The 16899-nt window shown below is 43.0% G+C and overlaps 1 protein-coding gene across 1 annotated transcript in view; it reads right to left on the bottom strand.

The window, feature by feature from the left end:
• The window catches only part of LOC137339741 (adenylate cyclase type 2-like), a 368927-nt gene that overhangs the window by 5170 nt on the left and 346858 nt on the right, over positions 1-16899 (bottom strand). The window contains exons 23-24 of the mRNA XM_068001920.1: positions 4307-4421; positions 2859-2983 (exon numbers count right to left, since the gene is read on the bottom strand). Coding sequence (XP_067858021.1) covers positions 2859-2983; positions 4307-4421 — 240 coding nt within the window. The remainder of the gene's footprint in view (positions 1-2858; positions 2984-4306; positions 4422-16899) is intronic.

Below are 16899 nucleotides of genomic sequence, written 5' to 3'. Positions count from 1 at the left end.
GTTCTAGACTCTCCAGCCAGGGGAAACAGCCTCTCAGCATCTACCCTGTCAAGCCCGCTCAGAATCTTATATGTTTCAATGAGATCACCTCTCATTCTTCTAAACTCCAGAGAGTATAGGCCCATTCTACTCAATCTAGCAGCAGTCTAGGATTTTTATCTTAAGTGAATGCTAGCTTTCAAAGTGTGGAGTGAAATGGAAGGAGCTATATTGACTCTGGACATGGTAGGTGACCTTCAAAGGGCTAGCATGCATGGCAGGATGTGAGACTTGAAGGGAGGAGATACACGTGAGAGACACATTAGAGCATGGAGCAATATATGTTCTGTGAAACCCAATAGTGCAGTTCCTAATCACTGAGGGTAGAGAGTAATCATTTCCCTCCGAGGGTCTGTCCAAATGCTGCCGGCACTTAGTTGACATAACACTTACTTTTACTAATGGTGTCAGGTAATTACATTTCTTCCAACATTGCAAGGGATCTTGGGGGCTATGGAGGTGCCACTGACACCTCCTTCCACATGAAGGGAGAAGCTGCTCTGGCAGGTACCTTGTCTCCAAAACCAAGAACATCATCGCTTCTCCTTCTCATTTCACCCAGCATTGCATCCACATTGTGCCTTGTAAAGTTTGAGGTCCTCTTTGTTCCTTTTGTAGGTGGCGTCTTTGTGTATCCACTGTGCTCTGGTCTTTTTAACGTTGTGCAGTCCTTTAAATATGGCTTTGGGCCTTGAATTCTGCCCTCCTCCACCCTCCCCCTGATTTTTCCATGGTCCCGTGGAACTAACTACCCTTTTGCTGGTGGGACTTTCATCTATGCCGCATCAATATTCTAACAAACTGATCCCTGGGACACACCCTTAAGCCATAGCTTCCAGGATGGCCTTGTGGTGGTGGAGCATCCATTCACCCCCTACAAAGCCATCAACGTAATCATTAGATGGGATTAGAGGCGGGGATCCCTAAATTGGGAGTTCCCACTCCTTGGCCCTCATTCAGGACTTGTTGCAGCACTGATGCAGGTGTATCTCGCTAAAACCGGCTGGATATGGACACTTATTGCCCATTCCTAGCTGCTCTGAGAAGTTGGTGGTGGGCCTTCTCCCTTAACTACTGCAGGCCATGTGCTCACGGTGCTCCCACAATAGTTTTAGGTAGGAAATTGCAAGATATTGACTCAGCAATGATGAATATACAGACATATATATCCAAGTAAAGATGCTGTGTGACTTGGTGGGAAACTTGATAGTGATGGTTTTCCCAAAACATTGCTGCTCTGGTCTTTCTTGGTAGAAGAGATCACAGGACTGGGAGGTGCAGTCGAAGTATGCTTGGTGGGTTGCTGCAGAGTATTCTGTAGATAATATATGCTGCATTCAGTGTGCCAGAGATGGATACTAAGTCTAGTGGCAGAGGCACCGATTAAGTGAACTGCTCTGTCCCGGATGGTGTCAAGCTTATTTAGTGTTGCAGCTGCACCTATCCAGGTGAGTGGTGAAGATTGCATCACACTCCTGACTTGAGTCTTGTAGATGGTGGAGTAGCTTTGAGGGGTCATGAGGTGAGCCATTTGTCACAGAGTACCCAGCCTCCGCCATGCTCTTGTAGCCAAGGTGTTAATACAGCTGGTTCAGTTAAGTTTCTGGTTAATGGTGACCTCCAAGATGTTGATAATGGAGGACTCAGCAATGGTGATGTTGTTAAAGGTCAGGGCGGGGTGGTTGGGTTTTCTTTTGTTCAAGATGGTCATTAACTACCCATTCTGTGAAAAAAATTCCCCTTCATGAATTAGGACTCCTAGGTGTGCAACGGAAGTGCTTCCTCTGACCCATCTGCAACATCCATGGCCAATCTGTGAGGTAGGTTTGTGGCAAAAGGGGGAAAACAACTGCAGCAAGGAAGGGCTCCAATCTACACCGGTGTATCACTGCATGACCTGCAGGGGAAGTTAGCATCACAATGGGCCTGTCTATCTGACAAAGCCCTTCACATGACAACCTGGATTAAGCTGTTAATGATGATTAAGCCTGGTACACGGTATTTGACATTGTCTAGAATATCAAGATTGGCTGACACACTTTAAACTGCCACGTACAGGTCTTTCTACCACACTGAAGGCTGTCATATAGTTGATGAGGAAATATTGAGACTTCAGATGACTTTGTGATTGAATTTTCCAGTAGTTTGTCAAATGGTGACTATTCCCAGTTATCATCAGTTACTGTGGCTTTGGATGTCAGTAGCTTTTGCACATTTTAGTACAAGCTGAATTCTCACATCAACCAATTCCTGATTAAAACAGGGTGTCATTAACAGATCATTCACAAAGCTTTCTGTTAATTTTTATCATGATAATTCTGCATGTGATGTTTTATCAGCAAAAGTAACATAAATCAACATTTAAGGGTAAATTTTCTAATCCCTACAGGCAGCCACGCTTGGAGGAAGCATGGATCAGAGATAAGCACAACAAAACTGTGGATTTGATTCTTTGACCTGTGCTCTATCGTGTGCAGCTTCCTGCTATGAGTGTGAGATCAGTGAATTTATCCTTTAGAAAAATATTACAAAAAGCAGCTTTGAAAATCAGCAATCTTTGGTGACCAGGTTTCAGTTAGTTCTGTTACAATGTCTCTTGCTTATGCCAATGTGGTTAGATAAACTTTTTTTCTATCCTGAGACACTACATATAACTGGATTCCATTGTAACTTGAGATTGAAAGCTTTTGATACACTAATTGTTCGTTAAAAAATGACTGTTACAAGGAATTGCAGCTATTTGTGGCACATGAAGGACAGTGTAACCATTAGATACTTGAGTCTGGAGAACCATGCAGAAAGAATTTGGATAAGGCTACCTGTATCTTGCCAAGGACTCCTGTGCTGTCCATCCTGCTGGCCACATTAACACTATTTCCCCAGATATCGTACTGTGGTTTCTGAGCTCCAATCACTCCAGCAATAACAGGGCCGTGGTTAATACCTGCCAGAAAATTAAATGATCACTTTGCAAACAACGGTATAAAAAAATATTTTAGCGCTGTTACTAAGTAAAGATGGGGCGAGGGCAACGACAGGTCAGTGTACTTCAAAAAATACTATATCTGCATGGAAGGCAGGACTGAGGGAAACCCTTTAATTCCTCCATGACTATAACATACTGATAGCAAGCATGTGCAACTCCTGTGCTTTGACTGGAAGGTTTTGTTTCGCATTTTCAGATAGAACAAAAATACAATTCACTGACTGGATCTTTTGAATCAAAAAGGAACATTTTCTAGTGGGTTAAGTGGTTACAGGACATCGCTCCATTTACCAATTTTTCAACATAATACTATTTTTTCTTCTGGCAAACTACCTGTTTTCAGGCAGTGCAAGGAAAATGGGCATGAAGAGGCCTATCTCTGAACCCTGGCCCCTAAATCAGGCCACAGAGATTTCTCTGCCCTGCCACTAGCAGAGATCTCGGCAGCCTGGTCTTTAGCTGTTCTGCCGCATGTAAGTGATGGTAAGGAAGCAGGACCTTACTGTTGCAAAACCGCCAACCTATAACTAGACTGCTACCAAGGTATCAGTTTACCGACTTTAGCGACAGAAAGAGCGTGCCATCCAGGGAAGGGGGAGGGGAAGACCAAGTTTTGGCCACCTCTCCTTCTCTTATGCCCCCCCTAAAACTGACAGGTTGCTGAGTGCTCATTCGGAACCATTTAAAAAAAATGTTTTGAATATCATCAGGGCACTTCTGCGTTCTTTAACAGTTTTCTGGATTTTCCTAGGTTGCAACGCTGGGCTCCCTCTGCAGGGCATAAATAATTGATCCCGACTCGGGAAAATGAGAAGTGCTCCCCCAATTCATCTCCAGTGGCAACATCATCCCAGATGAAAGTGCAGGTCCATATATCAGGGGATTAAAAGCTCTACCTAAAATAATGAGTCGATGAAGGAATAGACCTTTGAAATAGTAATTTGTTTATTTGAGCGTCAACAGTATGCTTGATGCCTAATTCTAATGAAGCTTTTTTGTTCTGCACTATTTAAAACTGGGTGCTGCAAGTACTGGCACTACCAACTGGAGTCAGCATTAGTCTACAAATCTAGACTGAATAACCCCCTGCATGTGTGTAAGCATTCATGTATACAGCTTCACTTGTCTGATTAGATAGAGATATGGAACTATAAGTATAACGCAGTGTCACCAGCTCTGCATCATTCAAACTATATCTACAGCATAACATCACCAAAGGAGTACTTTGTACAGGCAGTTTCACCAGCAGATCATGAGAGCAGACAGTATAAACACACATACCAATACGCAGCTTAAAGTCATTGAAAGAATGTTTGTTGATCACATCAAGTTTTGCCATGAGTGCGAAGGCAAACTCTAACATGGTTCCAATGTGCGTGTACTGTCTGTCCGCCTCCTGCAAATCAACAGAAACTTTGGATCAGATCAAATCATATAGTGACACAGTTCACAATTGAAAGGCATGTTGGAAAGCATTTAGAAATTGTTTTTAGAACTGAGAAAAAATAAATCTATGGATGTTGGTTAAAAATGCAGAAAATGATGTTAAGCAACATGAATTTTTTTTTGAAGAAAAATATAGGCCAACACTCACACTGATGAGTAAGCCATACAACCAATATATTGAACAACATGGAGCGATAATATATTTAAAATAATCTACCAAAGGGCATTAATCTACATAGCTCTCAACCCCAAATTTAAATATTTTAAATATTACTCCACTCCAAAATTATTTGCTATAATTTTCCACTTGTGATGTAGAATTTCAAAAATTAAGATCATACTTTTATTATGAAACATATCACAGATGTATCTGTTTTTATGTTGTTGAAGCATTGATGATGTGACTAACAGTTCACAGATCAAAATAATACAATGGTGTTAATTTACTTGTTTTGCCTGCTAAATCTTGCACATCATGTTTGCAATTTACCTACTATTTGTAGCATCAGCTACTGAGCTTTCCTGAAAGTGTTACTGCCAAGTGTAGAATCACCACTTTATCTAACGGGGTGGGGATGGCTGCTGATTTATGTTAATTCACATTATTTTATCTTGTAATTTATTGGTGTTATTGTGCTTTGCGGTCTAATAAAATTGTCTGCTCTGACACAATCAAGTAGCACATTTAATTAAAAATAATTTAATTGCAAGATTAATATAGGAACATAGGAACAGGAGGAGGCCATTCTGCCTTTTGTGCCTGTTCCGCCATTCAATGAGATCATGGCTGATCTGTATCCTAACTCCATCCATCCACCTTGACTCCATATCCCTTAATACCCTAGGCTAGCAAAAATCTATTGATCTCAGATTTAAAATTATTAATTGAACTAGTATCTACTGCTTTTTGTGGGAGAGAGTTCCACACTTCTTTCACCCTTTGTGTGAAGAAGTGTTTCCTAACTTCTCTCCTGAATGGCCCGGCTCTGATTTTAAGGTTATGTCCCCTTGTCTTAGACTCCCCCACCAGCTAAAAAGTTTCTCTCCATCTACCCTATCAATTCCTTTCAAAATCCTAAAAGCCTCAATCAAATCACCCCTTAACCTTCTATATTTTAGGGTATACAAGCCTAGTTTATGTAATCTATCCTCATAACCTAACCCTTGGAGCCCTGGTAACATTCTGGTGAATCTGCGCTGCACTCCTTCCAAGGCCAATATATCCTTTCTAAGGTGCGGTGCTCAGAACAGTACACAGTACTCCAGATGTGGTCCAACCAGGGTTTTGTATAGCTGTAGCAAAACTTCCTCTCCTTTATATTCTAGCCCTCTAGTTATAAAGGCTAACATTCCATTAGTCTTTTTGATTATTTTTCGTACCTGACTACTATATTTTAGTGATCTGTGTACATGGACCCCTGAATCTCTTTGGACCTTCATTGTTCCTAGCTTTTCACCATTTAAAAAATACTCGGATCAATCATTTCTTAATCCAAAATGGATGACCTCACACTTACCTACGTTGAAATCCATCTGCCACAGTTTTACCCACTCACTTAATCTATCAATGTCTCTATGTAACTTTATGCTCCCGTCTACACTACTTACTATGTCCTTGGCAAACTTGGATATATGGCTCTCTATTTTGTTACCTAAGTCATTGATAAACATAGTGAATAGTTGAGGCCCCAGCACAAACCCTTTTGGGACACCACTTGTCACTTCCCTCTAATTCAAGTGCATACCCATTATCCCTATTCTCTGTCTTCTACCACCTAACCAATCTCCTAACCAGGTCAATAATTTGCCTTCAATTCCATGAGCTTTAATTTTAGCTAACAGTCTCTTATGTGTAACCTTATCGAATGCCTTCTGGAACTCCATATAAACTACATCCCTAGACATTCCCCTGTCTACTACTTTAGTTACTGCCTCAAAAAATTCAATTACGTTACACATGACCCTTTACAAATCCATGTTGGCTCTCTCTAATCAGCTCAAATTTCTCTCAGTGCTCAGTTACTCTTTCCTTAATTATAGATTCTAATAACTTACCCACAACAGATGTTAGACTAACAGGTCTATAATTTCCTGCTTTCTCTCTGTCACCTTTCTTAAATAATGGAGTTACATTTGCAATTTTCCAATCTAAAAGGACAATTCCTGAATTGATAGAGCTTTGGAAGATTATGGCTAAAACATCTGCAATTCCTCAACTACTTCCTTTAAAACTCTGGGGTGGAAACCATCAGGTCCTGAGGATTTGTCAGTCTTTAGTACCATTATTTTTTCTAATACTGTTTTCTTGCCTACGCTAAGTTTTGTGAGTTCCAGTCCTTGATTCATTATTAGTTTCCCTGGAATATCAGGTATATTATCCTCTTCATCTACTGTGAAGACTGACACAAAGTAACTATTCAACAAGTCTGCCATATCCTTATTTTCATTTGCAATATTACCTGCATCTATTTTTAAAGGGCCCACATTACCGTTGACTATCCTTTTTCTTCTAAAATAATTGTAAAAACTTTTTTTGTGTTAATCTTGATATCCCTTGCTAGTTTCTTTTCGTATTCCCTTTTTGCTGGTCTTACAATCTTCCTCGTCTTCCTTTGCTGTTCTTTATATCTTTCCCAGTCCCTGGATCTACACTATTCTTTGCACTTTTGTATGCTCTTTCCTTTAGTTTTATATTATCTCTCACCTCTTTCGTCAACCATGGTAAGTAGTGCTCTTGCCCCTTAGGGGTAGATACTGGTCCTGTATTAAGCTAAATTCTTTTTTGAACACCTCCCACTGTTCATCTGTAGTTTTACCAGATAACAGTTTTGATCAGTTTGCTGTCGTCAGTCTCTGTCTCATCCTATTAAAGTTAGTCTTAACCAAAATCTAGAATCTAGAATCTTAGTAACTGTGTTAAGTTTCTCCTTTTCAAACTTAACATTGAATTTGATCATATTATGATCACTGTTAGACAAATGTTCCCTTACTGTTAGATTATTAAGTCTGGCTCATTACTTTTTACTAAATCTAGTATGGCCTGCCCTCTCATTGATTCTAGAATATATTGCTCCAGAAAACTATCTTAAATGCATTCAAGAAGTTCACTACCTTTCTGACTTGAGCTACTTTGCTCTTCCCAATCTATACGAAAATTAAAATCTCCCATTAAAACAGCTCTGCTTTTGCTACAAGCCTCTCTAATCTCTGAATTGATACATTCTGCCACTTTAGCTCCTAACTCCTGATACTCCCTCAGCAGGGCCTCCTCCCTTTTCTTCCTTATGTCATTGGTTCCGACATGAACCATGACAACTGGATTTTCCCCCTCCCTTTCCAAATTGCTTTCCGGTCGCATTGAGATATTTCTTACCCTGGCACCAGGTAGGCAACACACCCTTCGGGACTCTCGAACGTGGTTGCAGAGGATGCTATCTATCCCCCTAATTATTGAATTCCCTATAACTATTACATTGCTATTCTACTCAACCCCTCTTTGGACAGCCCTCTGCACCACAGTGTTTAAGTCAGCATTGTAGCTGTCCTCCCCGCAGTCTTTCTCCTTATCCTCACAGGTATTAAGTGCACTGAACCTGTTCGACAGGACCAGTGTCTGCGGGACCTCCTTCTTTATCTCCCCTTGGTTCCCCTTACCCTGCAGACTAACAGTCACACTCTCCCCTTCCTGAACCTGTGGTTTCCTCTGAGGTGTGACTGTACTATGGAGAAAACGATCCAGAAATTTCTCCCTCTCTCTTATGTCTCGGAGAGTCTCCAATGCGCACTCCTGCTCAAGGACTCTGAGCTGGAATGTCTCAAGCAGAGACATTTCCTGCAGTTGTGGCAATCTCTGACAGTCTCACTGACCACAACTCCCACATATCACATTCTCGACATATAGCCTGCACTGCCACTTGTGGTTTTTATTTATTTACTTATGTCAGTAGTCTAGATGAAATAGAATTACTTGAGATCTAGATTATATTTAGTAAATAGATTTATTTTAGTATCCCTTTCACTCCTGCTTATTATTTATGTACACCAGATTGTTATTTAGTGCAGTTCGGATCCTTTTAATGTTGGTATCCTCTATGCAGTTAAATTTAATTTTATCCCCTTAGATTTAATTAATTACTGTGATTATTTATTTACTTATTTACTGTTGCCCCTTGGTTTAAATTACTTAGTACCTCCTTCTCCCTTTGCACCGAATTCCCACTCTCACCAAATTCCGTCACTCTGTTAAGCAAGCCACTCCGTTTAGCAGATTCACTCAACTCACGCCCAGCTCTGTGCTGCAGCTCTATGTTAGCATGAGTGATCAGAATTTTTAGGAAGTAGGAGAAGCTACTAAGAAGATTCCATTATATTACAAAACTGATATTACTAATATCATTTTTGATGAAGTAAATTAAAATATATAGAAGTCGCTTTCAATTATTAATGCTATTGTGAGAGGGTAATGCTAGTTTATCCTCACACTCCTTAATCATGGGGCTGATTTAGATTTTGTTTAAAGGCTTAACAGCTTATTTTGCAGAGCACCACTGATGGACGAGGACAGTAAAATTGGACGCGTGATCTTGTATGCTTGATGTGCTGCTCACCACCTTTTGTGCCGTGCAATTCTGGCTGGAAAAATTAGGCCATGCAACTGGCATGTATAAGCCTCATTTCTTTGAGTTTTTATTCTAATTGGTATCCATGTTGACCCTTGCAGATGCGGGCGAGGCTCTACCCAGAGTACTCTGCTCGCCAATTTAAACTCGCACATGGGGAATCTTGGAACCTGGGAACATCCAATACAACTGGGACTTGCATGCACGGCGCCTGCTACATCTATTTTTACAACGATTGCAATTGGGATCCTACAACTGGCACAGGACCCTGATTTGCATATTTAAATAGCCTCCTGCCAGTTTTGCACAGCGGCATTGGTCGCTCATTTAAAGGTTGCTTGAAAATTGAATTAGGCGGGCAAATGGGTGTCCAAGGTGCCCACCAGATTTTCCTCTGCTGGTTGCCCATTTTTCAGGCAATAAACGGGCATTTGGCAGTTGAAAATCCTCCCCCCCACCGTCCCCCCAGGTCGCAAGTGCGTATCTACAGAGAAGGAAAAATAAAATTAACTGGTGAGACAGATCCTGAATACTGGCTCAAATTATTCATTGTTAGATGCCTGGTAACAGGTTACCTGTCTATTGGCAGAATAATGAGTGTTATGGGAATTGCACAGAGGGAGGAAAAATAAACTATGCACTGATACAAACAGATTAATGTTCTCTTGTAAAGCAGTCAATGCTTGTGCGGAAAAGGTTATTAACCTTGTTATTATTTTGGATTCCAAGCTGTTTCGTAGTTCCCAATTACGTATCCCCTTTTTATAGTCAGCACTTTGGAGGCCTGATCCATGTCAGTGTTTGTATGACAAACATCAGTGTAGGCCAAGCCTCAGTCCTCACAGCACTGCTCCTTCACGAGCCATGCTGTGAAGTAATTCTCAGCACTACATACTGTAGGTGGGAATTCTCTTGAGGACAGGTGTTCTTGCCTATAGCATGCAGCAGTCAGAATCACGTTACAGCAGGATGGGGGTAAGAGTGGCATTGAACGGAGGAGGGTAATAGATGGCATCGAAAGGGAAAGAGGACGGGGGAAATGGATAGCAATGACGGGGAAAGGGAAAGAGCGCCAGCATGAACTGTGGCATTCTGGTGGCGGGAGGGTGGGGGGTGGGGGGGGTATGTGGTGGTGGGGAGAAAGCCAGCTTGAAGACAGGGGAAGGGGAAGAGTAGTGCCAGCTTCAATGGCAGTTTGGGAGATGAGTACCAATTTGAACTAGATTGAAAGGAAAGGACAGTGTCAGGTTGCCTGGATGAGTGCAGCTCCAACAACACTCAAGAAGCTCGACACCATCCAGGACAAAGTAGCCCGCTTGATTGGCACCCCATCCACCACCCTAAACATTCACTCCCTTCACCACCGGCGCACTGTGGCTGCAGTGTGTACCATCCACAGGATGCACTGCAGCAACTCGCCAAGGCTTCTTCGACAGCACCTCCCAAACCCACGACCTCTACCACCTAGAAGGACAAGGGCAGCAGGCACATGGGAATGACACCACCTGCACGTTGTCCTCCAAGTCACACACCAACCCAACTTGGAAATATATCGCCGTTCTTTCATTGTCCCTGGGTCAAATTCCTGGAACTCCCTACCTAACAGCACTGTAGGATATCCTTCACCACACGGACTGCAGCGGTTCAAGAAGGCGGCTCACCACCACCTTCTCAAGGGCAATTAGGGATGGGCAATAAATGCTGGCCTTGCCAGCGATGCCCAGATCCCATGAACGAATAAAAAAAAAGAATGGAGGAGGGAGAGGGAAAAAAGTGTCAGCTTGAATTGGGGTGGAGGAAGTGTGCCAGGCTCAACTGAGTAGGGAGGAAAAGAGTGGCAGATTGAAATGAGGTGAGAGAGGGAGTGCCAGGTTGAATTGAGGAGGGTAGAAAACATGAAACTGGGAGAGTTGGAGGAGGAGAGAGCTGGCTGGATTTTCCTTCAGGGTGGTTTCCTGGCAGAAAGTGGGTCGGAGTTGGCCTTCTACCCACTGTTCCAACCATGCCATGAATGCAACTGATTTTCCGGGGTCAGGTCTGATTAAGGATCTTAGCGGGATCTCCACCACACGAAGGGAGCCCACCACTGCTGTGCAGCAAAATTCTGGCTAGAAGGAGGAGTCAGCATTAAAAGGGGCAGAATCACCCCGAAGACTTTAAAAGCAATTATTACAAAAGGAATGAGGAACAGCCATCTTTTGCAACAATGTATGGGACAGAAGAGAGGGACAGGTGTCCACTACCAAACCTCTTACTTTCAGTCCATCAAGACCTTCAGCGAACGTTTTGGCACTGCCTCCATGTTACCTGGGGTTGGTGGTACTGTAGCAGAAAGGCAGCGAAATAGGATGATTTCCTTAGTCCTGCCCTGCCTTCATTTAAATGCAGTGCAGCAGTCAAGGGTTGGGTGGTTGTGTTTCCTGTTTGGGGGGAGGAAAGTTTGAGGGGCGAGGATTCAGTGATAAGAGGAAAGAAGCTGCAGGCAGTGCTAGACAGGAGAGAGAAAATGGTATTCTGGGGGAGGATGGGATGAATGCAAGTTTGAATTGGGGGAGAAAGCAGAGTGCTGGGTTCAACCAGGAGTATGGGCACTCGAACTAGAGTACCAGCTTCAACTGAGGGGAGGAGGGGGAGAAGATTGCCCCCATGAACTGGAAGAGTTGGAGAGGGAGAGAGTGAACTGGATTGAGAGGGCAGTGAGTGTCTCAGTAAACTGGGAGTGTGGTTTGAGGGGAACAGTGCCCCTATGAAACAGGGAGAGTGACTACTGAGGTAGGTTTTGAGGAAAATCCAATGACATTGTATTTTTCCTTTCATTAGTTTAAAAATCTATCAGCTGTGAAGTATAAATGGAGGGAAAACATTTGGAAATGTGTACATTTCTAAATTTACTGCCTACGATCCTGATTCAGATGATCCTATGGTCAATAAGGACACGTTTGAGTCCCCTATTTGCTGTTAGGCAATTTTTAAAAGAAAAGAAAATTAATTAAAAACTTTTTTCTGCCAGTACATATATAGATTATCTTCTGTTGAGAGAAAAGTTCTTAAATATAAAGAAAAATAAGGAATCACCAAATACAAATACAGAATACTTTTCAAATAAAATTGAGCAAATGTCCCATCCTTTTTAGGTGAATAAATGCAATGCACTTTTGCATTGTAGATTCCAAAATACTGAAAATTCACAAAATTAAGTCTTGAAAGCAACAACTTCCATCTATATAGCAGCTTTAATGTAGAAAAATGTCCCAAGATACATTTCAGAGGTGTAATCAAAAATCGGATGCTGAGCTGAAGAAGGAAATATTGGGAGGGTTGGTTAAAGATGTGCGTTTGATGGAGGGTCTCAAAGGAGAAGAGGACATTGGAGTGGTGAAAGGGTTTAGGGAGGGAATTCGAGAACGTGGGGCCACAGCGGCTAAATGGGACAAGGTAGGGGCGGTGCACAAGAGGTCTAAGTGGGAGGAAGAGTGTTCAGGAGTGGGGGTTGTAAGGCTGGATGATGTTACAGAGATAGGGACAGCAAGGCCATGAAGGGGTTTAAACACAAGATTGATAATTTTAAATTTGAGATATTGGGGGACAAAAAGCCAATGTTGGTTGGCGAGGACGGCAGGACTTGCTACGGGATAGGATACAGGCAGCCGGATTTTGAATGAGCTAATGTTTATGGAGGGTGGAAGATGGAAGGTTTGCCTGGATAGCATTGGAATAGCCAAGTCCGGAGGTGACAAAAGCATGGATGAGGGTTTCAGCAGCAGATGGGCTGCAATAGGGACAGAATCATCAATGTTATGAAGGTAGAAATAGGCGGTCTTTGTCATGGAGAGGATATAGGGTCAGAAGCTGAGCTTGGGGTTGAATAGCTCGCCAAGTTTGCAGTCTGGTCAGCCTGAGACAGCGGCCAGGGAGTAGGATGGAATTGGTGGCAAGGGTATGGGTTTTGTGGCGGGACCAAAGATGATTGCTTTGGTCTTCTCAATTTTTAACTGGAGGAAATTGCATCGGACCCAAGACTGGATATTTGGACAAACAGTTTGAGGACCCAGAGGCAGTGAAGTAGTCAAGACAGTTGCTGAAGGAATAGAGTTGGGTGTTGTCAGCGTACATGTGGAAGCTGACCCCCTTGTCTATGGATGATGGCACCAAGGAATAACACGTAGATGAAGAAGAGGAGGGGGCCAAGATAAATCCTTGGGGAACTTCAGAGATAATGGTGCAGGGGCAGGAATAGAAGTCATTGCTGGAGGTGCTCTGGCGACAAAATTTTCTGGGGGGTGGTGGGAAGGCATAACCCCAGACCCTACCCCCCTAAAAAAAAATCTTGTGCCCTCAACATTTGTATGCCCTCAGGTTTTCATGCACTTATTTGTTCCCTCCAATATAAGTGAAGGAATGTGGGTATACCAACAGCTTAAGTTACAAGCTCAGGTCTCACTGCATTTTAGGAACATAGGAACATCGGAATAGGAGTCGGCCATTTAGCTCCTCGAGCCTGTTCCACCATTCAATGAGATAATGGCTGATCTGTGACCTAACTCCATATACCCGCCTTAGCCCCATATCCCTTAATACCTTTGGTTAACAAAAATCTATCAATCTCAGATTTAAAATTAACAATTGAGCTAGGATCAACTGCCGTTTTCAGAAGAGAGTTCCAAACTTCTACCACTCTTTGCATGTAGAAGTGTTTCCTAACTTCATTCGTGAAAGTCCTGGCTCTAATTTTTAGGTTATGTCCTAGTCCTAGGCTCCCCAACCAGTGGAAATAGTTCCCCTTAATATCTTGAAAACTTCGATCAAATTACCCCTTAATCTTCTAAATTCCAGGAAATACAACCCTAGCTTGGGTAATCTCTCCTCATAATTTAACCCTTGGAATCCAGGTATCATTCTAGCAAATCTACACTGCACTCCGTCCAAGGTCAATATATCCTTCCTAAGGTGTGATACCCTGAACTGAACACAGTACTTCAGGTGTGGTCTAACCAGGGCTTTGTACAGCTGTAGCATAACTTCTATCCTCTTGTATTCAAGTCTTGTAGGTACAAAAGGCCAGCATTCCATTAGTCTTTTTGATTATTTTTTGTACCTGTACCTTTTAATGATCTATGTACATGAACCCCTAAGTCTCTTTGGATGTCAACAACAACAACAACAAACAACAACAACAACGCGTAGGAAAACGTCCCAAGGCGCTTTACAGGAGCGCTATCAACAATATTTGACACCGAGCCAAATAAGGAGGTATTAGGATAGGTGACCTAAAGCTTGGTTAAAGTCGTAGGTTTTAAGGAGCGTCTTAAAGGAGGAGAGAGAGGTAGAGAGGCGGAGAGGTTTAGGGAGGGACCTTCAGAGCTTAGGACCTAGGCATCTGAAGGCACGGCCGCCAATGGTGGAGCAATTAAAATTGGGGATGCGCAAGAGGCAAGGATTGGAGGAGCACAGAGATCCCGAAGTGTTGTAGGGTTGGAGGAGGTTACAGAGATGGGGAGGGGCGAGGTCATGGAGGGATTTGAAAACAAGGATGAGAATTTTAAAATTGATGCATTCCCAGACTGGGAGCCAAAGTAGGTCAGCGAGCACAGGGGTGATGAGAGAACGGGACTTAGTGCAAGTTAGGATACAGGCAGCAGAGTTTTGGATGAGCTCAAGTTTATGGAGGGTGGAAGATGGGAGGCCGGCCAGGAGAGCATTGGAATTTTTTGAAGAAATGGCTAAAGGAGTTGACAGGGAAATCTCTATGGTTGTTGTTTATATGAACTTTCAGAAGGCATTCGATAAAGTCCCTCATAAGACACTGTTAGCTAAAGTTGAAACTCATGGAAATGAGGGCAAATTATTGACCTGGTTTCAATGTGTTGAGCTTTTCAGCATTTAGAAAATACTCTGATCTATCCTTTTTTAGGTCCCAAATGGATGACATCATACTTGCCTACATTGAAATCCATTTGCCACAGTTTTGCCCATTCACTTAATCTATTAATATGTCTCTGTAATTTTATGCTTCCATCTACACTGCTTACAATGCTGCCTATCTTTGTGTCATTGGCAAACTTGGATACATGGCTCTCTATCCCGTCATCTAAGTTGTTAATAAATACAGTGAACAGTTGAGGTCCCAACACAGATCCCTGTGGTACACCACTAGTCACATCCTGCCAATTTGAAGGCGGCAGGGCAAGTTTAAAAAGTGTTTAAAAAAGCAAAGGGATCCTGGGCTTTATAAATAGAGGCATAGAGTACAAAAGTATAGGAGTCATGATGAACCTTTATAAAACACTGGTTTGGACACAACTGGAGTATTCTGCGGCGAGTGACTCACCTCCTGACTCCCCAAAGCCTTTCCACCATCTACAAGTACAAGTCAGGAGTGTGATGGAATACTCTCCACTTGCTTGGATGAGTGCAGCTCCAACAACACTCAAGAAGCTCAACACCATCCAAGATAAAGCAGCCCGCTTGATTGGCACCCCATCCACCACCTTATACATTCACTCCCTTCACCACCGGCGCACTGTGGCTGCAGTGTGTACCATCCACAGGATGCACTGCAGCAACTCGCCAAGGCTTCTTCGACAGCACCTCCCAAACCTGCGACCTCTACCACCTAGAAGGACAAGAGCAGCAGGCACATGGGAACAACACCACCTGCACGTTCCCCTCCAAGTCACACACCATCCCGACTTGGAAATATATCGCCGTTCCTTCATTGTCGCTGGGTCAAAATCCTGGAACTCCCTTCCTAACAGCACTGTGGGAGAACCGTCACCACACGGACTGCAGCGGTTCAAGAAGGCGGCTCACCACCGCCTTCTCGAGGGCAATTAGGGATGGGCAATAAATGTTGGCCTCGCTAGCGAAGCCCACATCCCGTGAACGAATAAAAAAAAAGTTCTGGGCACCGCACTTTAGGAAAGATGCGAAGGCCTCAGAGAGGGTGCAGAAGAGATTTACTAGAACGATTCCAGGGATGAGGGACTTCAGTTACGTGGATAGACTGGAGAAGCTGGGGTTGTTCTCCTTGGAACACAGACGGTTGCGAGGAGATTTGATAGAGGTATTCAAAATCATGAAGGGTCTAGACAGAGTAGATAGAGAGAAACTGTTACCGTTGGCGGAAGGGTCAAGAGCCAGAAGTCACAGATTTAAGGTGATTGGCAAAAGAGCCAAAGGTGACATGAGGAAAAACTATCTTACACAGCGAGTGTTTAGGATCTGGAATGTACTGCCCAAGGCGGAAGTGGAGCCAGATTCTATCATGGCCTTCAAAAGGGAACTGGATAAGTACTTGAAAGTAAAAAATTTGCAGGGCTACAGGGATAGGGTGGGGGAGTGGGACTAGCTGGATTGCTCTTCCTAGAGCTGGCGCAGACTTGATGGGCTGAATGGCCTCCTTCCGTGCTGTATCCTTTCTATGATTCTATGCCCATTATCCCTACTCTCTGTCTCCTGCCGCTCAGCCAATTTCCTAACCAGGTCAATAATTTGCCTTCAATTCCATGAGCTTCAACTTTAGCTAAAAGTCTCTTACAAGGGCCTTCTGGAAGTCCATATAAACAACATCCATTGACATTTGCCTGTCCACTATTTTAGTCACCTCTTCAAAAAATTAAATCAGGTCTGTCAGGCATGACCTACCCTTTACAAATCTATGCTGGCTCTCTCTGATCAGCTGAAAAATTTCAAGGTGTTCATTCACTCTATCCTCAATTATAGACTAGTAATTTCCCGACAACAGATTTTAGGGTAACTGGCCTATACTTCTGTGGTTTCCCTCTCTCTCCTTTCTTAAATAGCGGAGTG

Source organism: Heptranchias perlo, chromosome 2, assembly GCF_035084215.1.
Source record: "Heptranchias perlo isolate sHepPer1 chromosome 2, sHepPer1.hap1, whole genome shotgun sequence".
In the NCBI taxonomy this organism is placed as follows: Eukaryota; Metazoa; Chordata; class Chondrichthyes; order Hexanchiformes; family Hexanchidae; genus Heptranchias; species Heptranchias perlo.
Note: the sequence above shows the minus strand (reverse complement) of the source record. Positions and strands in the feature narration are given on the sequence as shown.